The sequence below is a fragment of the Aptenodytes patagonicus genome, chromosome 1 (genome assembly GCF_965638725.1).
Source record: "Aptenodytes patagonicus chromosome 1, bAptPat1.pri.cur, whole genome shotgun sequence".
In the NCBI taxonomy this organism is placed as follows: Eukaryota; Metazoa; Chordata; class Aves; order Sphenisciformes; family Spheniscidae; genus Aptenodytes; species Aptenodytes patagonicus.
The window spans coordinates 87,505,894-87,533,073 of NC_134949.1; the positions used below are offsets into that span (position 1 = coordinate 87,505,894).

Here is a 27,180-nt window from a genome sequence, read left to right on the forward strand (position 1 = left end):
TGTAAGCTTATTCTTCTCACATCACTGTCCATAGTGCTCACCACCACCTCCTGTAGGATGAGGCTGGCCTACCAATAATTTAACAACCTGTTAAAGAATATGAGCTTTATAGGAGCTTCCCAGGACCTCTGGATCAACACATGAAAGAAGAGCCATCCTTTCCCTTGTCCCAAAGGTGTTAGAAGGTAGAGTAGGAAGTTGTGGGCCAAGTTCTTCTCCTACAACTACATGATGGCAGCAAGACAGTGGAAGAATGTGGCAGAACAAACAGGATATTCTCAGCCTGGAGAGGCTGGCTCCCTCAGGAATTCAGTGGGTGCCACATGCAACAGGGCAAGCTCTGGGTCCTGGAAGAAGTTCAGGTCCAGAACACCATTGCCTGGTTGCAGACCCAGCTCCTTTGGGAGATGGATTATGGCACTTGCTTCTTCCAGAAGTGAGGTGACAAAAACACGTTGCTTGCATCCTTGCAAAGGGTACTGCTCCTCACGTTGGTCCAGAGCAGAGGCAAGAAGGAGGAAGGACTTTATGTGCAGCCCACTTCTGTTTGGATAATATTGATTTCTGCATTTGCCATGCTCTGAGCAAAAGTACCAAATGGCTGACCAGGACTCACTGGAGCTCCTTCCTACTGTGGCTGAGATGTCAAAAACTCTCCACCACATGCCCAGTAACAAAACTCCAGGTTCTCCAAGGCTACCAGGCTGAGCCTCTCAGGAGTGAAGAGCTTTGCTTCTCATGAGAGAGAGAGGCACGAGAGTTCTTCTGCCAAAAATATTGGGATCTCTGCAAAGGGAGGGACTGCTGCACAGTATTTCTCCTCAGCACAGATTACAGCAAAAGCTATAACGTAGCTAAGGTCTGTGCTGGTGTATGTGGTCCACCCAGACCAGAGCCACATGATTCCAATCCAGAGCATGAAACTGTGTATGATCTAAGACCACAAAGAGACAGTCTGTCATTAGCTCTCCTCCTCCTGGTCCCCAAACCAGGAGAAAGTGTTTAACAGAATAGGTAATGGCTATTTTATGGGGACCCTGAGGCATTCAGTTCCAAATCCTCCTTCATGGAGTTTCTCCAGCAGCTGTGTACAACTGCAGAGTGCTTGTTCAAGCTCAACAGGGTCCTCTTGGCTTCAGAAGGGGAGTGAGTCAGGGCTGCCCTATTCCAGCCATTGCCACTCCATCATCATAGAGTCCTTCCTCTGTATTGTCTGTTAGGGCATGATGGGCCTGGTGCTCACAGAACTAAAGTTATGTGTGGTCATGTGGATTTTACCCCACTGACATGCCTCCTTCCACCCAGAAGACCTGGCACACATGGGTCAACCAAGTCACGTATATAGCATCTTCCTCTGCCCAAGTCAACTGGGTCAAGAGGTCTCACCACGTGTTTGGAAACAGATGCTAAGCAGGCAGCTAGCAACCTCCCAGCTGCACTCCACACCAGTATGGCACGTGCCTTTTGCTCTGAGAGCCTACCTCTGTGCTACCAGCCACTTTCTGGCTACTAACTGGGATAAGAGGGAGGTCAAGAGGTCTGAGTAGCTGCAGAAGCAGGCAGAACTGATGCAGCAACTTTTCCTTCAGGGAAGGTTCTGGTCATCAACCAATGAGTGCTGACCCATGCTTCAATACTGCGTCAACACCCTGTGCCCTATCCCTGCAACACTGACCACCCTCCAAGAGACCAGACTTCTGGATGGTCTTTTATAGTTCAGGCAGTCCAACCTGGATTGTGCTGGAATGTGCCTTCCCCCACCACCTCCAAGATGTCTATCATTCTACACCACTGATCCGAGAGGCCTCTTGCAAGACCTTCTTGAACTACTGGTCTTTTACAAGGCCCTCCTCAGAACCCAGAAGCCCTATGGAGTAATCAAGTTTCTCATGATCACCAGCAAGGGGGAATGTGCCTGTTAAGCCCCAGCTGAACAAAACTCACCTCCATGTGCAGGCAGAAACCTCATCACTGCATGGAAGGATCGTCCCTGCAGCATCACTAAAACTGGGGACCACTGGGTCTATGGTCAGTGAGTCTGGGTCAACCCCACACTGCTTGCCTGGTGTACAGTGTAGAACACCCAGATTATACCACCATCTCCTACCTCAGGCAAGTCCCACAGGTGGGTAGCCCCCTCCAACACCTAGCTCCACGGAGCTACCTCTGAGGCCTTGGCCTGTGACTCCCTGTCCAACTCACACATCACTTCAGTAAGGTTTGAACAACCAGATGACCTCCCTTGAGAACACCTCTACACATTCATGCATCAATTGCTCAACTTCCTCACCCTTACACACAATCATGATACATGGTTGTAGGACCACTCATTGTCAGGAGAGGGTGAGGAACCTGATGGCCAGTTTCTACTCTGAGCTAATTCCATGGACCACTGGGAACATCAGCTGGAAAAATCCTCCATCAAGCAGAAGGCACAAGTTTGTTCACAGGACCCCCTGACTCGTGTCTCTTATGCAATGAGAGGGAGACTGGCACCTCTGTACATCGAGCATGCCAGTCTTCTAACTCCTCCAGAACTTGTTATTGAGATTACGGCTGCACTTCTCACATCTGTACTTGTACAGTTCCCATCCCAAGACCTACTAAATTCTGGGACCTCTTTATCAACTTCGCCGTTTCTCACCAGGCTGGCTATCTCCATCTCCAGGAGGAGGAAAACCCAAGATCCCAGCAACTAGCAGTGCTATTTCTATTCCCTTATTGTGGGCAGGGCATCACTAGGCAGCACCCACCAGTCCCTGGATACCATGGAAATACAGGGGTGCTCTGCTCACTGTTCCTCTCTGGTTCCCTATTTTTCTGGTTTTAGCCTGTTAGTCTTTACCCTGTTCTCTTTCCTTATTTTTTTTCTTCTCCCCCACCCCTCCACCACCCCCCCACAGTGATTGTCTTTTTTTCTCCCTGGCTTCTTTTCTTCACTCTCTTCTTCTTTTTGGGGGGCATTTAGTATTTGTTTGGGATGGATATCAGCTTGTCCCTAAAGTGGGAGTGGATGTGTAAGAAAGAGTATAAGAACAGGGGAAACAGTAGTGATATTTTGCCAGAATACTTGAGCTAGCCTCCCACAATTTACACCTCAAGTAGTTCCTGAGACAGAGATGTTGCCTCTGTATCTAGTCATCTTTAAAGGAGTTTGCATCTATTCATCTGTTCACTTTTTAAACCAAAGAAAACTTTTAGTACTTATAGCATCCTATGTCAAGGAGTTCCATATTTTAACTCTGTGTTATGTGAAGAAGTGCTGGCTTTCGTTTGAAACTTGCCACTTGCTAGTTTCATTTGATGTCTAGATACTGTTTTGAAAGAGATAATGAAATATTTTTCCCTCTTCATTTTCTCCATTCTGCTCATATCACAGAGAAAATTCAGGATTTTATAGATATCTGTCGTAACTTCCCCTAATCATTTCTTTTCCATACTTGAGAAATCCATATCTATGTAAATGGCTCCTCACATATAAGCCACACCATACCTTTGATTGTCTTTGCTGCCCTTTTCTGAATCTTTTCCAGTTTGATTATGTCCTTTCTGAAATGGGAATGGGCAATCAAGGACAACACATGATATTCAAAATATGGGCATAGCATGGATTTATGCATAGCAAAATGCTGTTTCTCATTTTATTCTCTATTCTTTTCCCAATTACTAACATTTGATTGGCATTTTTACTGGTACTGAGAATTAAGCTATCCATGATAACCCCAAGATCTCATTCTTGCATGGAAACAGTAAACTCAGAACCTCCATCATTGCAAATGTAACGCTAGAATTGCTTTTCCTGTATGCATCATTTTACATTTATCTACATAAAATTTCACCCACAATTTTAATACCTAGTCATTCAATATTGTGAAATCCTATTGCAAATCTCTACATGCAGCTTTTTGTTTGCTCCCCCAAATGATTACTGTCATTATCATACTTTGTTACCTCATTATTTACCCCCCTTTTCCATATCATTCATGGATATGCACAAATCTGAAAAAATATCCCTGTGAAAACCGGCCATTTCATGCTAATCCTTGTTTCCTATCTTTACCCAGCTACTTAATAATTTCAGGAACGTCCCTTTGATCCAACAGCACATTCATGTCTTTAACAGCCTGGGGTGAGTGACCTTTACAAATGTGCTTTGCAAATCCAGGTAGGCTATAGCCATTGGATCTCCTCTTTGTCAATATGCTTCTTGAACCCTTTTAAGACTTGTAAGGTGTGATATCCCTTAACAACAGTAGTGTTAACTCTTCCTCAGTATATCTTATTTGTCCATGCATGAACTAATTCAGTTCTTTAGAGTAACGTTTATTAGTCTGCCTGCTAGGCTTATCTTGTTTACCAACCTATAGTTTCCCAGATCTCAAAATCATTTTGAAAACCGGCATCACACTAGCTACCTTCCAGTCTTCTGGTACCAAAGTAATTGGAAGGTGTTACAAATCATAATCAGTAGCTCAGCTCTTTCAGCCTCAAATTTCTCCAGAAGTCTTGCATGAATACCATCTGATGACTTGTTACTCGTTTGTCTACCTGCTTACAACCTCATTTACTGAGGCTTCAATTTGAAGCTGATCTTCTGATGCATTCCCAACAAGGAAAAGTTCCATAGGACAAAATTCCACAACTTTCTCCACAATGAACAGATACAAAATTGTTCTTTGTTTTTTTGAGGCTGGGGGGTGGTGGGGTGGGGGTGGTGTTCTGCTGTGGTCTTAATCTCTCTGAGTCACCTGATGCCTCTTTAGTAGTAACATCATGCACTAAGTCCTAATCATCACACAAGGCAAGGTACTTGTCTTTTACAGGCTCTTTGAACGGCTCCTGAAGTAAACATTTAATTTGCCAGCCTACACATAGGGTTAACCGAAGTCCCTGTTACTACTGAGTTTCCTGCCTTCACAGCCTCTTTGATCTTCCTCTGGCTGTCACAGCTTCCTGTCACCATCCTGGCCAGTGATCATAAATGGTCAGTAGTATAATCCCTAAAACTATTTTTCCCATGTGGAACGTCAATCCGCATGCTAGCCATTTGGATCACCAAACTATTTTCTCCAATTTAGTTAAGAAATTTTGCACTGAAGCTTTCCCCATAAGCCATGTCTGATCAGAATCTGTGGATACAACCACATCTTCCCAGGATATAGAAACTACGTTTCCTTTAAAAGTCTAGTATACTCCTGGACTTGAGAACGTGGGGCTTAAACTCACAGAGAAACATCCTGATCATCTAATCTGCCCTCTTTAAAATAAGAGAGGCTAAAGGTATTCCATTTGTTAATTATACTTTCTGTTGCTGTGCTTGAACTAGAGCTTTTTTTTTCTTTTTAATCTTGATTTTTATGTGTTCAGGTGATGGAGAACTCAGTACAGCTCTTAGTAAGTTATTCCAATAGTTAAGTATTTTTACAATTTGATTTTTTGCCTCATTTCCAATCTGAATGTATCTGCCATCCTTCCATCGCATCTTAACTGTTTTCTGCTAGGTTGAAGAGTCAAATGGTTTTAAGGGTATTTTTTCCCTCACTCAAACACTTAGAGACTGTCGTCGAGTCACTTCTGTAAGTTTTTATTTATGGTTCTGCGTTTATTTTCTGGCCATTCTTCAGTTTCGCAGTACTTCTCAAAGTGATAATAATAGAATTACACAAAGTAGATGAAAAATAATTTTTTCACAAGTGCCAAATGCAGAGAAAATATAACCACCTCTCTTCCTGTTCAATATTCAGCTCTTAATAGATCAAAGAATCACATTAGCTTCTTTGGCTGCAGCATCACAATAGTAGCTGTTGATCTACTGATTATCTGTTCAGATATCTATAATCTTTTTCAGTGTGACTGCTTTCTAACATAGAGCTCTGGTCCTGTAAATACTGTTCACACTCTGTCATTAGATATATGAACTCATATTTGGCTAGATTGAAACACACACTGTCTGTCAAGATTCATACTCCAAATGAATCAAACGGTTCCATATCAGTAATTTATCCTTTTAATTTTTATTTTCATTTTTAGCAGTTCTTCCAGCATTTGTAGATTCTACCAAGTTTATAAGTATTTTAGATTTCCCTCAAGATTTTGAGCAAGATGTCAAAAAATCACATGGTACTGGCAACTATATTGAGAATTGTGGGATCACATAAGGAACACAAGCTTTTCAACAATGATTCTTTCTTTGTTACTGTTTTGCTACCTATTGAATTTTGATGCACTTAAAATGTATCGTATTCATATATTATCAGTCAAAGAATCATGTGTTACTAAGTTGGTTGCTAACTGATGAATGTTTTTAGCTTTTACCAATCTAGTATTTTAGATCCACTACCATGATGGTAGGTAAAGGTACTTCTATCGTAGAAGTACTTGGCTGCAGGGAGTCTCATAAAAGTCATGAAATGAAGTTAGCTTGACAGGATCTGTTTTGCACAAACCCATTCTGACTGGCATATTGTCCTTCTAATATTTTATTGGGAATTATATCAGATAGATAAAATTAAGTACCTAGGTCATCTCACAGAACTTTTAAAGTTGTGATAAACACCCAGCTTTTCAATTCCAGATCTTCCTCACTATTTCAAGACTTATTGAAAAACAAAGCTTTGACTTTTTATCCAACTGCTTAAAAACACTTGAGTGCAAGTTATGTTGAATTGGCTGTTGTAAGTATCACTCTAAAATCATGGTTGGTTGCTGTTGGAGAGTATATCCTTATTAAATGAGCTGAAAACTATTTTTCTCCTACTTCCCCCAAGAAAACAGGCCTAAAATATTTATTGATTAGTTCACTTTTTCTGCTTCAATACACATCAGTCTATAGAAGTCAGACTCCCAGCTCTATCATGTCAATGAAATACTACTCATTACTTCCATTTTCCCATCACCTCCTTTGTAATTTGTCTCATAATTCTCTCATATTACTGCCCATAAGAGTTCATAAAGTCAGTATGTTGTCCTTCAGTTCTGTTCCTCAAAATCACATCTGTTGTGTTCTCCACAGGGAAAAAAAAAAAAAAAAAGTCGTCTTAGGTCAACCAGCAACATGCCAAAGACTGTTTTCTTATACTAATGACCGTTGCTGATACACTTATCTTGCACATGTTTTTTAGTATGGTTTCCTTATAAAGCTAGGCTTATGCAATCATGCTATTTGTTAGCCCTCTCCCCACAACAACTCAAAACCACTAGCCTTTCTCAGTAACCCTGACAAGATAGAAAGGGGTCTCAGAGACGATCAGTTTGTATGCACTTCATGACGACTGGCTGCTAGGTCCAGGAGACAGTCTCTGTTCAGATCCTTACTGTCAGAAGTAAGTTCTTATCCCAGAGCTCTTTAGTTGAGTTTTTAAAGTGATCAAATTGAGACCTGCTCGAAAGAAGAAAGGCCAGACTGGGAAGAAGTAGGAGTAATGAACTGAAACCAAGCACAAAGCAGTCTGATCTGGAAAAGGAGGTGTCCCTTTGCCCCTCTGTTCTGCTTGTCTCTCCCCCAGGTAAGAGAAGAGCAAGATACCTGGATGCCCTACTTCACATATTCCCACTATTTTACCCACATTGCCTATAAAGTGGAGGTTTCTACACAGAGTTCTGTGCTTCTTCCCCTTCCACCTGTGTGCCTGCAAGTAAATGAATATATCCCTAATGCCATGACTCAGTTTCCTTCTGCATTACCATTTCCTCTCCTAGGCTTCTCCCTCTCTTTATTTCTTTTCACTGACTGACTTACATGTTGAAGGTGAAGGAGGGAGGAACTGGACACTGGGCCTCCTTGATATGATGTATGTATGTATGCAGACCAGATGTCTCACTTTTTCACATTCCAAGTGCATAGACTACACTTGCCATACCAGATCTCACTCCACACACCTTCAGATCCGTGGGGGGGATGAGTAAGGAGAACAATGAAGGGGATGTTCACTGATTCCTCCAGCTGCTTACACCCTCTCCTGTCAGTCTCCTGTCCTGCTCCCACTCTGCTGAATCTAAAGTGGCTGGATTAGAAGAAGTGGGTGGTCCTTGGCTCCATTTCTCCTACTGTGGATGTTATGAACCATTCATTTACACTTAGTATAGCACATCCAGTGGGAAAGCAACATAGAAGCTAAGTACTCCTCTCTCTGACAGTACACTGACCATTCCTTGTAGAGGGGAGTCCAGCAAACCAGCTAGCTGGCTTTGGCAGGTCAGATTTGACCCAGAGATTGACAAATGAAGAGCACTGTCTTTTCCATTCTGCATGGCCTACCCAGTGACTGATACTCTGTGCATCAGCCTAAACCAGCTATCACTTGAGCGGTTTCTTGCAAAATTGCCAGACCAAACAAACATGGGGAGGACTTCAGCTGACAGCTGGGGTTATTATGGTGAGGGAGCACACAGTACTCCCAGTAGTTACAGGAAAGCGGTGATGGGGGGAAGGTATAGTGGGAGTGTACTAAAGACCTGTAGAAGACCTGGGGTCCTCTGGCAGAATAGGACTAAAGCACCAGGTCAAACCTGACTCAGAAAGTCAACCACTCCAGGCTTTAGATCCTAAGCATAGGATCACAGGATAATTCAGGTTGGAAGGCACCTCTTGAGGTCCAAACTCCTGCTCAAAGCAGAATCAGCTATGAGGTTAGAACAGGTTACTCAGGGCTTTATCCAGTCTGGTCTTGAAAACCTCAAAGAATGGACACTGCACAACCTTTCTGGGAAACCCCTTCCAATGCTTGACACTCTTCATGGTCAAAAAGTTTTTCCTGACATCCAGTGTGAGAATCTCTAGTTTCTCTTCCCCTGCACTCCAAAAGTACTATTAGTTTTTAATTTCTTGGCATATTTTTCCACCATTTTATGTCACTTCACAAAACATGTCTGCTGCAGGCTTCTGTGCAAAGACATGAGAGAAGTCAGCGACACCACCGGAAAAAACAGAGAGCAATCTTGAGCTTAATAGGCTTCAGCTTTCTATTCATTTAAATCCATTCAAGGAATTAAGAGCGATCTCGTCACGCTAGTCAGAACAGCCAATATTAGGAGATGTCTAAGCTGTGGTCAAAGGTACACTTGCAATGCATTCAGACATCTATGCAGGCCTGAAATCTTAAATTTGGCTAATTCAGTCACTGATGGTAATCAAGCTCATCTCTACATTTAGTTGGCACTCAAATATCTACAAGTTCCCAGTTGGATTTTGGAGCCTTAACTGTCCAGCAACCTCAGTGAAAACCTTCTTTTGCATTCACAGAAATTGAGTCCCAGCTATCATGAGAGTCTTTAGGCAGCTCTCTGAGAGCTATGATGGGGTAATTATCGCCAATATACAGACCTGACTTGTAGCTATTATCAGAGGCAGAAGCCAGCTGCAATGCTCACTGTGTAATTGCTAGCATGCCATGTAACACAAAGCACATGTATGACATTGAGGTGTGAGTGGGTGCATCTGTGGAGAAGGTGATTGGGTATCAGTTTAGCCTTTTAAGATAACTTTTCAGCTTTTTTCATACCCTAGGAAATCCTAATCTGATCATTGCCATTGTGATTTCTGGTGTCCTCTATAAGACTGAAAGGTGTTATATGACTCCATTTCAATTTTACGCATATGGAGCTGCTCTGTTATGACCCTCTCAATTACTTTTCCCCAGGGAGAAATAACCAGAAAACTCATATTTAGGAAAGAAAATGTGAAGTTGCACATCACTAAACATGTGCAAACTATGACATCTAACTAGATCATAGTAAAACGTCCCTGCGGGAGATGGAGTAATCATGTGGCTTGCTTAAAACTGGAATGGAAAAAGGCCCGGAGCAAGCTCAGGGCACAATCCTGCACTGGCCCTTGTGTGGTGAATAAACTAAATGTGACGAATTACAAGCTTTCTATCACTAATTAAAACCTCCCAAATTCTGAGTTCAAAATCTGCTACATGCAAATTCCAAGGTAAAACCAATACAAGCATACTACCCTTTTTCTATCTCTAGGACCTACCTGGTCTTGGAAAGGAAATGCAGAGCCTGTATATTGAACTAATTCTGCAAAAATCTAACCAGATACACTATACAGCAAGAACACAAAGCTCTACTCATGCTAGGGTGTTAGTTTCCAACCAGACCCGAGAGCCCAGACCTAGCACTTAAAAGCAGTGATTTCCCAAAATAGGTCTGAAGAATCTTCCCAATAACCCCAGTAAGGCTGGAGTGAAAAAGCTAGGCTGCCAAATAAGAATTGTTCTGAACAAACCTCCTTAGGTGGAGGAGTCCAAGTAAAACTCAAGGATCCCGCCTTCACCTACTCCAACCTCTAGGACTCTAAACAGATGAAGCCCCTACTGAAGCAAAACAGTGTAAAAGTTTCACATGAAGCAGGCATCAGGCACTATTACTACATTCATATCTGACTTCCATAGAGATTAGAATCACGGTTGCGCAATCCCCCTTAACACACACCTTCATAACATGAGGTCAAGGAAAAATTCCGCCGTTAACTGTATAAAGTCCACTGTGCTCTCACCATCTAGAATGAGCATATATTGCATAAACCAAAAGTCACTATAGTATGGAGGGTCCAAGATCTGTACCGTTAAGGTCTATATTTAAGGAGTGCAATTTGCAAAGTGCATTTTCAATTATCATTATCCCATCATCATTTTAATGCATAGATGCTCTTTTATATTTTCATCTGTGCCCACATATCCATATGACATTTATAAATACATATACATAAAAATGTATATATTCTCATCTCTATATATGAGAATGATACTTGCAATAGCTCAGTTATACAAGGCTTTTTTGTAACACAGATTCCAGGTCACAGATCATAAAAATGCTGCCATGCATAGGAACAAATACCTGTGTGGTTAAGTATGACAGCTTAACCACATTTTGGAGTAGAGAGTGGATGTCACTAGATGTGTGTTTGTTCTTTATTTGAACAGTGTTGTGGGGAGAGGGACCAAGAATTAATGCTGCTCGTTCATTGATAAAAGGGGTATAGATAATTTGCCAGCTAACAGGATGATAATGCCCTTGGCAGTGTGTATGTGTGGAGGATATGGGAAAGGCAGGAGAGGGAGGCAATACATGTTTTGATATGCGATCGAGACACAGATCCAGGTGAGCTTGAAGAATCTTAAGGGAAATATTGCAGTGATCTTTGCCATGTGGACATTACAGAAGACATAAAAGATTTCTTTAGGTCATGACAACGTTTGAGACTGGTAAGAGACATAAGCTAGATGTGGGAATTAAATCCCAAAGTAGAAACTGGAGTCTGTAGTTTCAAGTTTGCTGCTGCAGGAGTAGATGGTTCCCTGCAAGTGCTCACAAAGGGCTTTCCCATTGAGCCAAGAAGTGTCACAGCACCAGGCTTTGACACAGTCCCTCAGATTTATTCTGGGGAGGTGGTTCAACTCTCTTGCCCTCAGAGGTTTCCTTTTCCCACAGATGTCACAGTGCCCGCATGCTTTGTGGAAAGGCTTGAGAGAGAGACATGAACTACCAAATGAGCTGTGTTTTTCTCTCAGAGATTGTTTTCATGGCTTGAATGACACGTCCCCGTGTAACTGATGTCTGTACATGTGGTTTGCACAGAAAGAAATTTTCCTGCGGGGAGGAAAGTGTGCCACAGGATGCTGTTTTTACCTGTAGAGACCTGTGCTTAGGGATCAAGGGATCTTTTGGTATCCGCATGTGTGTAGGAGGGGAGAGCTAGGTTACATAGCCTAAAGGCTTGAGATCCTCTGCTATAAAATGTGCGTGGCCCAGTGGAAAGATGCGATTCCTCCCACTGTGTCCCCTCGCAACGGCTCTGCGAGAGGGAAGGGATTCAGTCTTGTTTGCTGTTCGCCATTGAAGTCTACGTAGGGAGAAGGGGGAGAGAAGACGACGTGCAGATCATGCAATGTTATGTATACTCGGATAACAATAAACCGCTACCGAGCGAAGGAGGCAGCCGCCGGCCGCCTGATCCCGCTTGGGGAGGCACGCCCCGCACCCACCCGCTTCTCCGGAGGCACCGCACTGACCCACATGTCCCGCGACCTTCCGCCACGGGTGACACGGGGAGACGTCCCCCCAGCCCCGGGCATGCCACGCAGCCCCGCTCCCCCAGTCCCCGCTGCCAGCACCTAGGCCAGCGGCCGGGGCTCCGCGCCGCCCGCCCCGCCGCGCCACGGGGGACCGGGGCAGGGGGAGGTGGGGAACGGTCGCTCGCAGCTAATGGCGCTGGACGGGCCCTTGGCAGCCGGGAGGGGGGCAGCGAGGGGCGACCCGCCACCCGCCGTGCCGGGGGCCGTCGTGCCATTACCCGGGCGGGGGCCGCGACTGCCCGAGCATCCTCTAGCGCCGTCCCCGCCAACGCCTTACCCACAGTGCGGGATCCGATGCAGCCCATCACTCCGGCAGGGCTCCGGGGAGAGGCGGCAGCCTCAGCAGCGAGGAGGCGGAGGAGGAAGGGAGCGGGGGAGGTCGGAAAGGAGCCGGTCCCTTCAGCGGGAAACGCCGGGGTGGCCCAGCCGGGACCGGCGCGGGGTCATGGTCAGGTGCCGGGGCGACGCAGGCGGGAGGGGAGCCCGCGGGCCAGGCTGTCATCTGCCCCCGCCGCGCCTTCGCGCTTTGTTCCGCTCCCCTTGCGGCTCCCTCGCCGCGGCCGCGTCCCTGCCTCCGCCGTGCCCCCCTCCGCCCGCTCCCCCCTCGGCGGCTCCCCGACGGGGAGGCGGGCTGAGATTGGGTAAACAGCTCCGGCCCGGCAGCGCCGCTCCGATTGGCTGCCGGCCTCCGCGGCCCGGGGAGGCAGGGCCGGGCCGGGCCGGGCCGCGCCGTCCGCCCGCCCTCGGGGAGCGCGGGACGGGGCCGGCGGCGGGGCGGAGGCGAGGGCCCGCCCGGCGGGCGGACAGGTGCGGACGGCGCCGGTGGACGGGGGGGCGGGGCGGGCGCCGCAGGGCCCCTCCCGCCCGCCGGGGGAGCGGAGCGGGGCGGGGGCCGGCACAGGTGAGCGGCGGGCGGCGCCGCAGGCCGGGGGCCGGGGGGCGAGCAGGTGGGGAGGGGGGGAGGCGGGAGCGTCCCCGGAAGAAGAAGCGAGGGGCGCGGGGGGCGCTGGCGGCGGGGCGGGTGGGGGCCGGGGCGGTGGCTGGCGCCGTTTCCCGGTAACTACACTTGCCGGCCCGACTCAATTACAGGCAGCCCCCTAGCGGCCGCCTCCCCCGGGGCGGGCCTGGCGCGCTCCCTCGCTCTCGCAGCCGGCTGAGCCGGGGCGGGCGGCCCGGCCCCGGGGGAGCGGCCCCGCCGCAGCCCTGCGGGGACTGCGGGAGCCGCCGAGGGGCGGGCGGCTGCGGCCCGCGGAGCGGCCCTGGCGACGGGCTCGGGCGGGAGGACGGTGGTCCCCTGTCTGCTCTGCCCCTTCCGGAGCCCCGGGGAGCTGGAGCTTGCTGCGGGGCTCCGGACGCGCGGGGCGCGGATGTGGGGCGCTGCCCTCTCCCCGTCGCCTCGCAAAACGGTGAAAGAAGCAAGCTCAACCCTATGGAAGATCCTTGAGGCCTTTCCCACGTCCTCCCCGCTAACGTGGCAGTGAGGAGGGATCTCTGCAGATGGAGAAGATGCCGTTAGGTCTGCTCCCTTCACAGCCCAAATTCTTCCTCACCTGATAGCAGCAGCAACAGGCAGCATCCTCCTGGTCTGCTTCCCCAGCACCACGGACTCTCCCCAGTCTGCTCCTTCCACCTTCACTCTCTGAAACGCTCATGATTTCTCCCTGTCCCTTTGTGCTTCCTTCACCCCAAAAGCCTCACTGATCTCTCCAGCTTCCTTCCACCAATCTCTAGTAACAGCAAATTGATATTTGCTGATCCCAAATGAGCCATTTTGTTCTCATCCTCGGGCCTGGAAAATTCAGGTTTTTGTCTGCATTGCTGAGAAGTCACCCAAGGCAGCTGAACAGCCTTGATTAACAGCAGAAATGGGAAATAGGGAAGTTCATCCATTTTCCCATTCACAACTTACAGTCAGCCTAAGGAAGAAGGAAAAAAAAAAGGACTTCACATAGAACATATTTTGCCTGAGCCTCTGAAACAATAAGCAGGAAGTCTACTCACACAAAGTCAGCTTACAAACTAAAACTTACGTAGGAAGGACATGTGCAGAAATAAAGATAGCAATGTCTGAATATAAGCAGCTATTATATCTTTTCCCTTCTTCATGATATTGAAGATTTACTAAGTATGGTGAACATGACACTGCTGAAGTGTAAGAGATCATAGTCTCCTCCTGTCTGGGTGCCTGAGGCCAGTGACAGTCTGCTCTGGTGCTATAATGCTTATCACTGGGTACAGCACATTAGATCTCTGCTGAGGATGAAGCTTTTCCACAGCTAGAATTCCTTCCCTATTTCACTCCTCCTTCCACCTCCCCCATATATTTCCAAACCTATCGGTTTTCATCTAGTCTTTTTGAATGACTCACTGAAGATATTTTTCCTGATGTATCTGCACTCTTGAAACCTAAGCTGTAAAAATGCTGGGAAACCATAGGTCTGGTGGAACTTTATGTTAATCAGAGGTGTTCTGGCATCTCTGAAAAGCAGATCTGTATTGACTTCCAAGGCTAAATACAAGGAAAGGGGAAACAAAAGCAAACTGGGATGGGAAGAGACACAAGGCCTGTCTCAGATAAATTTTTTGTAAGTTGGTGGCTGCCCAGCCAACTGTTTTCATCCAGAGTCTCCTGCAGACAGATTGATCAGGACAGCTGTCCTCAGGAGTTTCACCGCAGATGCCACCGAACAGCATTTGCATCTCATCCTAGCCTGAGAGGATGTATTACTGACACAGCTGTGGGCAATTTCTTTTTCTCTGTTCAAAGAGATTCTGCTTTCATTTTAATCCCCTTCTCTGCCTCACCCACCCACCCAATCTAAAACGGTTCCTCTGTGAACCTCCTTTCTGCACCATGAGTGATCTCTGCTGTGGTTTCCTTTTCAGTGCAGATTTCAGGTAAGTCACATTGACTCTTCTTACTTTGTTCCCCCCGTGTGATGCTTTAGCTTGTCTTACCGCTTTTTCTCAAGCTCAAAGTCATACCCCAGGTCCTAGCAAGTACACATTTGGCTTTCCTTTCATTAAGCTACAATATCAGCTACATCAGCCTGTTCTGACTTCTGCCTCGGGGTGTGATTCCACAGGCAGGTGAGCAAGTCCTAGCACTTACCCTGCCTGAAAAGCAGCTTTCCAGTTCTTGATGGGTTTGTCTTCTGCTGCTTTAGTGAGCTGGTAGTTTACACAGGGATCTGGGAAACACCTGTGCTGCTGCAAGGCAAGTGTCAGGCATGCACAGAAGAGAAAGAAAACTGGAAAGGAGGAGGATTATACTCCAGTGTCCATTCATTCACTCCACAGAACTATTGGCCTGTCGCATGTCCTGACGTCACAAGCTCTCTCCTTTTTTTATTTGGAATCAATATCACTTAGCTGCTGGAAGCACTACCATGCTTTGTCTGCCATTTTTAACATACTCAATTTAATCAAAGGATAGACTCTTCACCATCTTTTGGTTCTTACTCAGATATTTATTCGTTATGGACCTTGTGTACATAACTTTACATATTTAAAGTAAATTTCATTCTCATTAGAAGTTGGGAAGACTTTGTTAGACTATCAGCTATCTATCAGTTTTGACACAGCTGCTTGGTTCTTCCATACAGTAGGTTCCATGCAACAGGGAGCTCATCATCAGTGAACAGTTTCTAGTTTTTAATAAGCCAATACCTAACTTTTACTTCCTAAATTCAGTTAAAATACATTTATCATACAGTAGCATAAGAAAACCATAGCTATTTTACATTCTGAAGAAATACATGATTTCATGAGAATATGATTTCATGAGAATTACCATGTAGGAGGGAAGTGACAGGACTGAATCTTTGAACAAGGGACTAAAACTGAGCATAAATCTAACTGTCCCCCCAGTTTCTGTCCTTGCTTTTCCTGAGCAACAGTATTCCCACTGCTGCTGCAAGAAACAGGAGGTAAATGACAAAACATAAATTGTTTTGTTTTCTTTGAAATACACTTTCTGACAGGCTCTGAATATTTTCTCTAAGCATTGCAGGTACTTTCTTAAACAATGAGGCTATAATTTCATGTAGGAAATTGTGTACAAAATACATTTTGCATAATGCTGATTTAAATGCTGGTCTGAAAGATCTTTGTAAATATAAGTGTTCATACAGGGTTAGGAGATGGAAACATTTAAGTATCTAGAGAGAGAAACATGGATAGATTCTTTACATAGCTGGGTATCTCGGAAGGAGCAGTAGGAGACAGACACTTGCAGCCTCCTAAATTAGTTGTATGATGGGTGAAATTATGTGCCCCTCTGTTTATTGTAGAGCTATAGATCTCCCCCTCCACAGACCCTGTTGCAAGAGGCATGCTGGGCAAGAGAGACGGAAGAGCGTGGCTGTGTTCAGGCTGTTGTGGGCTGTAGGTCACTGCCGGTAGGAACTTCTGTGTGCAGAGCAGAGCTTCAGGGCTGCCCTAACTAGGTCAAGGATGCTGCTGGTGGAAGGGAACTTTTTCCTCCTCCACTCCTGCACCTTTGCCATGAATGCAACAGAGAACTTGACTGAGATGCCATAATCAACTCATTAAGCACGTGCTCCTAGGTGAGTACTACCTGGTTTTGGGGTTGAATGCCAAGGTGAGTTGGGAACAGGCAAGGATCCGTGCCTCCAGCAGCCTCTTCCCCCCACTCCCTGCACACAGGCAGAGTGGTCGCCTTAGGTCTGAGCAGGGATGGGTGGGGGAGGAAAACATACTTCCAGCAAAGCTAAAGATAGTGACCTCATGCCTGGTAGAGGGGCTGGTAATAACACAGAGCAAAGCAGTTTCAGAACAAGCTCCGATTTTTAACAGCTTGTTCCAAATCCACACTGAGACACCTCCATTGTAACCCTGAAGACAGGCTTATGCTGTAAATTGTTAACTGTTTGTTTGCTTTTTAAGAGACGGCTGTTCAGCATTGTTTATCTTTTCTATAAGCCACTGATGGATCTATTAAGCCTATTTTTCCAGAGGTTCCCTATAGCTCTCTATAAATATCTTATAAATTATAAATACTGGAACAGCTTCTTCCTAAGAAACACTGCTTATAAAATACAGAGCTATTGTCACTGTCGTACCTGCTTAGTAAATTTATTCTTTTCATCAATTAATTATCAGGGATGCAGGTTATATCACAGTAGGTAATGTGCCCCTGTTGTCTCCCTTAGCTGCCATTTAAACCAGTTAAAATGAAAAAAAGTACCAATGTAAATCTTGCCACCTAATGTTTCACTTTCAAGTAAACATTGCCAACCCCCAAATAATTTAAAATGTCTTCCTTCTGTCTATCATTCATCCTAACATTAGTTCCTGTCCCCAGAGGTCTCACTGGCAACCATGTCTATCCTCCCATGAAAAGGCTCTGAAAAATGATTGTTCACCACCTTCTCCAATCCTTTTTAAAATCCTTATTTAAAATCTTTTGGCCCGACCAACTACTATCACAGAAAGACATGGAGAGACTTCCTGCATGCTTCTTGCAAGATGTGTCTTCAGCTGTGGAAAATATACAGAGGCCTATGAAGTTCATGAGTAGGAGATGTTTACAAAAATAGTATCTGTATCAGATCTATAGAGGCAGGAATCGTCCTCTGGGGACTGTTGCTCCAATATGCTTCTCTGCTGGCCTCCTGCCACTGGCAGTATGGATTCCCCAGTAAATGCTGCTTCTGGCAGAGATCTCTCTAATTGCTTCATAGGAGTAATGGAGTAGATGCCACAGGAGTTAATTCTACATCAAGCTGTATTAGCTACTGATAGGATTTTCATGTGGACTGAAAAGGAAATGAGATAGCAAAATGACTCATACAGTTCTTCTTTCTTGTTCAGAGCTCCTTCGTGCAGGAGACAAACAGAAAGGCTTTTTATGAGGTTCAAAGAATGAAAAAAGCCGTGCCAATGTAGTTCAGATCCTGAGAGTGGTGTAACTTATCTGACATAAGTGGAAGGCTGGGTCCTTTCAAGCTGGGAAAATATTTGAGGCTGAAGATTAGAAGGGACAATAGATGGCAGGTATAGACGTAGGATATGTTTGCATTATGTGTTGTGATCTAAGCTCATGCTTACCTACACTCACATCCGAGCAAATGAGATCTTGTTCTGCCTGCACCCAGAGGTCATAAAAAACTTTATGAGAACATACTAATTCAATGCTAAGACAGAACTAATCGATCCACCCTCTCAACAACAGTGGATCAAAAAATCGTCCTGGGTATTTTGTCCCATGTTGCTGAAGAGAGGTAATGGTGAGCACCGACAGATTATTTTTCCGCTTCCCCTGCATGGCGAGTTCTCAAATTGGCCTGTGCTGCCGAAGTAGAGGCACACGCTTTGGATATCCTGGCATCATCTATTGGAAACTAAATACTGATAGAGTGTCCCAAATTAAGGACAATCTTACTCAGAGGTATGAAATACTTTGATGTTAGCCAGATACCTTAAAAACACCCTCATTTCAATGCAGGTTGAATTTTAAAAAAAAATATATTTCTGAAACAAATTTTAAGAATTTCTACAGTGGAGAGGTATGTCATCGCACCACATAAAGAGCAGGCAAGCAGGGGGCTAGCTGTTATCTAACAACAGACAGTATTCCCATACCTGCTTTGATGCAAGATCCCTGCTATGTGACCTCGCTTATTTGGCAGTATTCTCTTAAAATATAATCACCTTTCTTTAAAACACATAGGTTTGGCATATTGGTTCACACTTACATAAATGTTCAGTGCTCAGTGTTCATCATTCTTTTCTCACCTTATCTTGATATTTGCCTTCCATTAGTTTTTCTTAAGGATTTGTAGCTTCCCGGTTTTTCAGAACAACATTGCTGTTTTGCAGATTTTTAGCAAGTGTAAGATTCTCTCAGCATCTTCATCCATGTTTGATTTTTATCTGGAGTCATGCAGAAGTGTCATCGTCTGTTCTATATAGATTAAATAAGATCTCATCTCTCATACAGTTCCCATTTCTAGACTTTACAGAAAGGAATTAACCGTCTGGAACTGTGGTGGTGCAGTTTGTTCTGTTAGCATTTCACCAATGCCTTTGTAGCATACTGACCTACTGCATGTGATCAGGCATCACCTGCCATTTGAGCATGGAGAACCGTCGCTCTCTGGAACTGCAGCTCAGTATCAAACAATTAGCAAGTCTAGCCTGCTTCATCTGCCACAAGCTTCACCCACTCAGCAACACCATTCTGGTGAGTATCTTTCATAAATCTATTCTGCATCCTCGTATGTCCTTACCTGGTGTCTGAACCAGCTAAATGCCTGCTCACATGGAATGAGACTGGAGGTAGACTGGGCCACACTCTGAAATTCCAGTTTCTTCTGCCATGGCCTGGGGCTTTTCCAGTGGCACGTGAAATGGGAAGATGAGCGAGTTCACAGATAAGGGACTCTTTCCCACTCCCTCCCTGCCAGGAAGGGCTGAGCAGATGCTAACAAAGGAGGAGGAAAAAAGAAAGGAAATTCCAGGAATGTAAGAGAGAGGGAACTTGGTGAATCTCTGGCAGTCAAACTGAGAGTTCACAGGTTCCTTGCCATCAGGTAGGTAGTGCCAAGAGGGGAGGTCTGAGGAGGTCGCTTTGGAGGGTCAAAAAGGGTACACAGTATGCACTAGGAAGACAGACACCACCAATGACATCAATGTGAGGTGTATATTAGGGTGCAGACATCTTTGATGCAGTCTGAGTCTTATTTTTCCTTTTTTAAAACGTTTACTTCATTTTCTACTGAATGTCTCGTTTCCAAACAGTGAAACATACAGCAGCTACTTCTCCTAAATGTCAGCTGAATCTATACTAGTGATGCTGCTCAAACTGCATTTTTAAAAATAATCTGCAAGCAGTTAATGTTCTTTTTAAATTCCCAGTGTTATGTAAAAAGGCGCAATATTTTTAGCCTTACAAAATATCAGTTGTCATCTCCTCACTGTCTGATATATTGGAAATAGAAGCTCACAGAAACTGTAGATATTAACTCTTTTAAAAGTAAGGGGGTTTTTTCTGCAATATGGTTTTGGAGTTATACAGATCTTAATAAAAACATATGAAAATACCCAAAAGCTTAAAATCAAGTCTGAACAAAGAAAGTACTTCTTATTTTAAAAGCTAGTGATTCTGTCCTCACTGCCAAATTCTTATGTCTGGAATAATGAAAGTATAATGTATCCAGAAGCAAAATATCAACTTAAACTGTTCACTCATGCATTGACAGAATGGCCCTCAGATTTTAAAAAATCTCCAGAAAGTACCCTCTTCCATGTAACATAGAGCACACAGCTGCTGTGAGTAGGCTCTGGCAAATCAACATTGGATCAATGTTCTTGGAATCAAGTCAGGCCTGCTGCTGTTTCTGGAGGATCTGAATAAATCTACCTCCTCTACTATGCTGCACTTCATAAAGAATATGGTGGGATCCAGAATGCCTACCTCTGTACTTATTTGGAGGTGACCTTTCCATTCCCATCTGTGTTTACAAGTCTTCTGAGGTCAAATGTTTTCACCTGCTGACAACCTCCTAATAAGCACATTTGGGCCTTGCTTCTTTCTGTGTTCTCTACTGAAATTTGAGGAACAGGATCTCAGAAGAGGCTGCCTCGCTACCTTTTCTTCTTATTGTCTTGCAATCCTTGACATCCTGATGATACCCTCAGATGCTTCTGGCCAAGAGGCATCCCCTACCAGAAGCAGGCCAGGAAGGGAGAGCATCCTGGCCTCAAACCCTCTGTGATCACAGCTGATTCTTGAAAGAAATCCCCTGAATTCCTGGGTTTTGTGGCACCAATACAATTCAAGAGTGGCCACTAGAAACTCCTGGAATAATAATGTTTACTGTTGCACCGCACAGTATATGGAAGCATATGTTTCGGTACTGGGCTAAGGCAAAGGCCCTGAAGTCCATGTACAGGAAAAACAATAGGCACCAGTCTGGGCAGCACTATGTCCAGCAACTGGTAACCCTGTCACTTCCCACACATATGAAGGAGTGCTACTGCCTTGGAACAAAGCAACCATCGGGTGAGAATGCCTGCTGGCCAGTGCTGAGGATGGCCTTCTTTAACACTGTTGTTCCTTTGTGCTGGCAGATGACTGCTGTTTTTTCTTAAACCTGGTTGTGTTTGTGACTGACCAGCAACTGCAGTTGGGTACCCCTGCCATGAATCACTAATGTTTTTAAAGCCTGCAAGTACTTTTTCATAGAATTGTTTGGGTTGGAAGGCACCTTTAAAGCTCACGCAGTCCAACACCCCCCTGCCATAGGCAGGGACATCTTTCACTAGATCAGGTTGCTCAAAGCCCTGTCTGACCTGATGGGTCGTGGCTTGACCTTACCCAGCATCTTTAATCTTCAGCCAACCCTGTTCTGTCCATGTTTTTGACAGAAAAACAATTTTAAATGGAATCAAGACATACATTCATTCAATACATGGGTTTTTTCACAGTATAATACTATGATCAGCCATCACGATGTTTCTCACACTCTCATGTGTAGTTAGGCCCATTCTTACATAGTAAGGCCCTGAAACATAAGGTGCAGTTAATGCAAGAATATGTCTGCTGCATTTTGGGGGATCTTAGCTTTCCTCTGCTCTCACAGAAGGCTGCTCTTCCTTTCTATCTCCCCAAAGTTGGTTTTAATCTGCAGTAGGTAAGAGAACATTTATTACACTTTCATATTTACTACTTCTTCCTCAGTTTACTGTCAGCTGGAAGAAGGAGTTGAAACAATTGTAGATGAGAAGAGTTCTGGTCTCATGGTCCCTCAAATCAGATAAATAATTGCTATGTTTAGGAGAGTGGAATTCTTCAGGCACAGGGCACTAACTATGTAACTTGAAATTCCATTCTCTGACTGGAGGTGCAGGGATTCAGAGAACAACAATTTTTGAGTCAAGAGCAAACACAAATGGAGACTCTAGGACTCTGGTATAATCTGGTAAGAAAGCAAAGCAGATAGCATGCAGCATACTGTAGGCCTCTCATCAGTGTAAGCTGAAAGACAAAATGAATTCTGAGTCTAATGAGGGACTCATTCCAGCCTCAAAACCAAGCCAGGAGCCTGAGAACATGGAAGAGTCAAAAAGAGTCTACAATTTAGTATGCCTCTAATTTAATCGCAAACTAAGGTCATTAAATTGAATGTAGGCTTTTGGCACCCAAGGGCTGATATCTGTCTGCAGTGATACCAAGTCTGAGGAGTCAGAGGCAATGAACAGCATCAACTAGAGCAGGCCTTCATCCATATTCTTCAAAGCATTCCTCTCAGTACTGACCCGTACCCTCTACCCTTCTCTGTCCCATTCCTCAAGAAGACTCATTTGCAGTGTGTAGTCTAACCCCTGTGGAATGCCTCCTTTTGAAACTTAGGAGGGAATGGATACAGACAGTATCCCATATGTACATTCAAATTTGGACCTCTATGCAGATTTCCTCTTTCTTGGATCAGGAGGAAAATTGGAGCCATTTTACTGCATTGGAGAAATGCAGGCTGTCCAGTGTGTCCCAAAGCAAGTGGATGTCTGGAACTGACTAAGGCGGCTCCTTCCCTTTCAGGGTGTTAGATCTGAGGATGCTGTGGTTACGTCATCATGCACTGCCTGCCTATACATTGTTTGGGTATAATACGTGGTTCTTGCACTGTTTTAAATTTACCACACCCTTCCACAAATCCACAATCTTTTCTGTTTTACTTCAAAAATATGTTTTCAATACAAATATATCCTTTCTGTTTATCAAATCTCATTTTTGTTTTATATTCTTAAGATAGAGGCTTGATGACCACCTTGGGAGGACACAGATGATCTTCATGTAGATTTCAACTGGCCAAATGCATACCTAAAGTTGTTTACATGAAAACTGAAGTGTTTTGGATAAGGGTAAAGGTTCCAAGTAACTTTTTTCATGAGCCATGGGAGCAAAGGGTCAGGAGGTTTGCCAAGTACCTAAGAGACATGGTCATCGTATTGACCTTCATCTAGGCAACTGGAGAATGCCTTGATTGAAGGAAGTACATCTCCAGAAATGTACATCCCCAACTGAGTTCTTTAATGCAATGTCTTGAGCCCTTGCCCAAGCATCTACTACTGACAGGCAGGGATGATTCACAGTTAATAGAGGAAAAGCCCTTTGCATTGGTGTAAAGTTGCGGTAGTCAACTGATCCAGAAATTAGGCTATGCCTCTGTCATCCCAGCACACCTCTGGAGAACGCAATGTGCAAATTATCAATGACTTGGTAATACGAGATGGAACACTTTTTGAGGACCTCTCCTGCATTTTGAACAATGCAGCCATAGCTGTGGCTACCAATCTCTCAATATCACTTAGACTAGCTACAAAGCGCTGGCAATGGTGGCCTGTAACTGCTACTACCCTATTCTCCACAGACGGTGGCTTTCATACAGTGCTTGATCACTTTGCTAGATATAAAATGAACTTGGCACAAATCTTCAGTAAGACCTGTCACACCCTTACATTTTCAACCTACTGAAAAGCATACTCTGCTTGAAGACCAGCTCTCTCCCGTAAGTCGTCACTTGTCACAGACTCCTAGCTGCCACTGAAAGGACAGTGGCTCCGCCGCAAGGCCCTGCTAATTATCCTGACAACCCCATGAAACAGTCAAAGATTTTTGTCTGGTCTGTAGTCATCCTCTTAGTCATACTGGCGGTAAGTTAACTAGCAAACATACTAGTAGCCACATATACTAAACCTGGGAACTGCAAAAAACTTCATACAGCTCCACAACTCTTGCTTTTAGAAGGCAAGGGCTTGAGGGGCTACACCTCTTAAAGCTTGTGTAAAACACAAAACATTGTGTTTTACTGTGCAGTTTGTAGACAACATTTGGCCTAGTATTTTTGAAAGTTGGACCATATGCCTATTTGGTTTGTTGCTTTGCTCTAGGGCCTTGGTTCCTTGATCATCTACACTGTGTACATACTAGGTTTTGCTAGGACTCTGATCTGGAGTTAACCAATTTTTTTGGTTTTGTGAGGCTCAAAAGAGAGGGTAGTTTGCTTCAGGATCCACGCCCTATAGATAATGCAGGTGTGGACTACACCAGGCTTCATTCTTCCTGACCAGAACAATCTTCTTACATATTCCTAATGTACTCACAAGTCCAACATGCCCTGGCATGTGCATGGCACATCTTTGTAGGCACACTACAAAATAGAGAATTAGCAGTCTCCAAAGTCTGTCCCTGCTTATTTGGCTATCTCACTTCTTATGCGAGAAAATAGCACTGGGGTAGAAAGGGGCTACATGGGGACCAGAATGACCAGGATCCTGTCCCAGGTTAATGTTACTGAGAGTGTAGCTCAGCATCTGTGTCACTCCAGTACTGAGCAGCTGCACTAGATGCTTCTCTGGGAAGCCACCACAGAACTTCTATCATATGACCTAGGAGCAGGCTCAGTATGAGACCAAGGCTGTTGAGAACTTGCTTTTGCCTCTTACCTTTGTCACAGGGAGGATGTGGAAGGAAGAACCCTTTTCCAAGGACACGACACCCTCCCCCCGACACATATACACACTAAAATTATTCCTGGAACTTTTTGCCAAAATCCCCCAGGATGCAACAAGGTATGCATCCAGCTCTGTTGAGTACGTACATCTCTTTGATTACACTCATTTGCAGGAAGGAGCATGGCTTGTTTGTGCCATGCTTACAAGACTACATAATGAAATGAAGAAAGGAGACTTCTACCACAAGAGCATGGCACTCAGGGGTGGAAAGAGGCTTGCACCACACACAGGAACTCTTTAATTAACAGGCTGACAGATCTGTTTCTTTGATAGTCAGTTCTGACAAGCAATATTTGCACAGAACAGCCAAATACATCACTCCTTGCCTTGCTGGTGGCAAGGGGTGGGGCATATGGTTGCGGAAATGGCAAGGGTACCTTGGAATGTAGAAATGGCTGCTTTCCAAGCAGAATGGGCTCTGGCAGCCATCCATACTCAGCCACATATGTGGGCATGCCCCAGTCACCCATCCATGCTTCAGCTGCATCCTACTGCCTTCTCCAGGCCTTGGCTAACTGCTCACAGTTTTCCAGAGTTGCAGAACAGCTCATACTCCACCTAGGGAAAGAGATATCCACCGGGACAGCCTGCTTGCTTCCCTCTTGCTCAGGCACAGAGCCCAGCAGCAGTGAGCAGGAGGTGTGGGAGAGCAGTGTGAGGGGGAGGAAGCCTGCTAGCAAGCAAGCCCCAGGAGCCATGGAGTTGCAGGCCTGCCGTGCCGCCAAGAAGCGGACGGAGGCAGCAGCTCAGCAGGAAATCTTGGTGGCAGGAGACAAGGAAACAGCAGTGAGGCTGGTAACTCATCTGGGAGCTGCACCTCCTGCTCAGGAGCCCCTGCCATGGCTCTGTTTAAAAATGACCTGCCAGCCCTGCTTGAAATGGAGCTTCTTCCCTGGACAGACACCACCCCAGACCGCTGCTCCCCAGCCACTCTGACGGCCTGTGACATGCTGTCATGACCATGGTCATACCACAGAGATACTTTGCTCCCTCTTATTTGTATGTGGCCGAATTGCCTCACTAAAAAGTGTTTCCTGGCACAGCAAGGTTTGTTTTGTTGGGGGTTTTTTTTGTTTACAGCTTATAGCCTATTTTACTGTTTTAGTCAGGGTAATCTAATTGTATGTGTATGGCTAGAATGGTCTTTTGAAGTACGTACATATGTGTGCGTATCATGCAATACTTTCATAGTGGGATTTGAAGACCTGCAATGACACTTTTCAGAGACTGCTGAGGCTCTCTGTAGCTGCTAAACAGCTCCCCTTCTGGGGAGGGACACTACCGAAGGCAAGCAGTGGAGAGACACTAGTTATCTGTCCTGTTGGTTGTTCAGGGACTTCTCCAGGACAATTCATGACCTTTGCAAATAGCATTCCTGACTGCATGCCAGTTTCACAGATGCAGGAGGATGACTAGGCTCATAAGGACTGGAGGCTCTGCCGTCCCCAGTGCAGCTCTCTGTGTTTGGCACCCAGCTGTCGACACACATCCCACAATGGGATTGAGGCACTCCAACTTGAAACTGCCTTTTGGTCAGGAGAAAGACTGCTCTGCATACGTCATGGCCTCCACAAAGAGTGGGAGCAGCAGCCATGGCGGGTGTCAACCTATGCCAGGTGTAGCCTTTCACGTGGAGAACACCCTGCATGAGGAAAGGAGTGAGGAGCACACCAGGAGAGGGATGTGCCGTGGGAGCACAACAGATTCTAGGAGAGCTCTTACCAGGGTGCATTACATCCATTGGTCTGTACGGATGCAGACAATTTGCTGCAGGTGGCCCTGCCCTGGACAGCGCGGGCCTAACCTCATCTGTACCTCTTGGCCTGGGGACCAAAGCGGACCCATTATATATTCCCAGCTCTTCCAGCAGGCCCAGACGTAGCATTTAATACAGCACAGGGTAAGCTTATGAGTAGCAGCTTAGCATTAATCAATAAAATGTGGTTAGACTAAACAGAAGTTATATGATTAAAGAAGTATCAGAGATGCAACACAGATATGAGTCAGAACTTTTCATTGGTTAGGGAAAACATGGACTCCTGCGTGGCATCACTAATTATTAACTAACTCATGCTGAGATAAAATGGCACTAATTGATCTGTTGATATGGATGGAAATTATACAGACGCAGATGTTTTACATTATTAACACAACTAAATCATCCTATCCAGCATCCAGATTGCTTTCCTCTGACCTTAAACTTATTTTTAACACAAAGATTCCCATCTGCAGCTACCTGAACCCTCTTGAATCTAGGTAAGATTTTCTGTCTGACAAGTTAAATGCCCTGTTAGTGTCCTTGCAAATAATCTTTCCTTTGGATTCAAGGACTTATTTTTTCTTCTCTTACATCTGTTTTTATTTTCATTTTACAGGCACCTAACCACTGCTAGCATACTCCTCATCTCAGTGCAGTACATGAATTTGCCACATCATTTCTGTATCACATTATTCCTTATTTACTCATTGCATTACACAGCTGAATTACCAGTGAAGATTCTTTATATCTGTCTCCATAAAAACTTAGTCTCTCTGAGGTGGGTTCCTTGAACTCTAA

The 27,180-nt window shown here is 45.1% G+C and overlaps 2 protein-coding genes across 5 annotated transcripts in view; one reads left to right on the top strand and one right to left on the bottom strand.

Annotated features, from left to right (window-relative positions):
- The window catches only part of FAM131B (family with sequence similarity 131 member B), a 56,478-nt gene that overhangs the window by 26,769 nt on the left and 2,529 nt on the right, over positions 1–27,180 (bottom strand). For 3 of the 4 annotated variants that reach the window (XM_076346816.1, XM_076346804.1, XM_076346796.1), the window contains exon 1: positions 12,361–12,664. The exons of the other annotated variant lie outside the window; for it this stretch is intronic. In XM_076346816.1, the coding sequence (XP_076202931.1) occupies positions 12,361–12,388 (28 nt within the window). In that variant the 5' untranslated portion in view covers positions 12,389–12,664. Of the gene's footprint in view, positions 1–12,360; positions 12,665–27,180 lie in introns of those variants that run through there. 4 annotated transcript variants of the gene reach the window in all.
- Positions 12,856–27,180, top strand: part of ZYX (zyxin) — a 29,204-nt gene continuing 14,879 nt past the window's right edge. The window contains exon 1 of the mRNA XM_076346757.1: positions 12,856–12,890. The gene's annotated coding sequence lies outside the window, so the exon portion shown is untranslated. The remainder of the gene's footprint in view (positions 12,891–27,180) is intronic.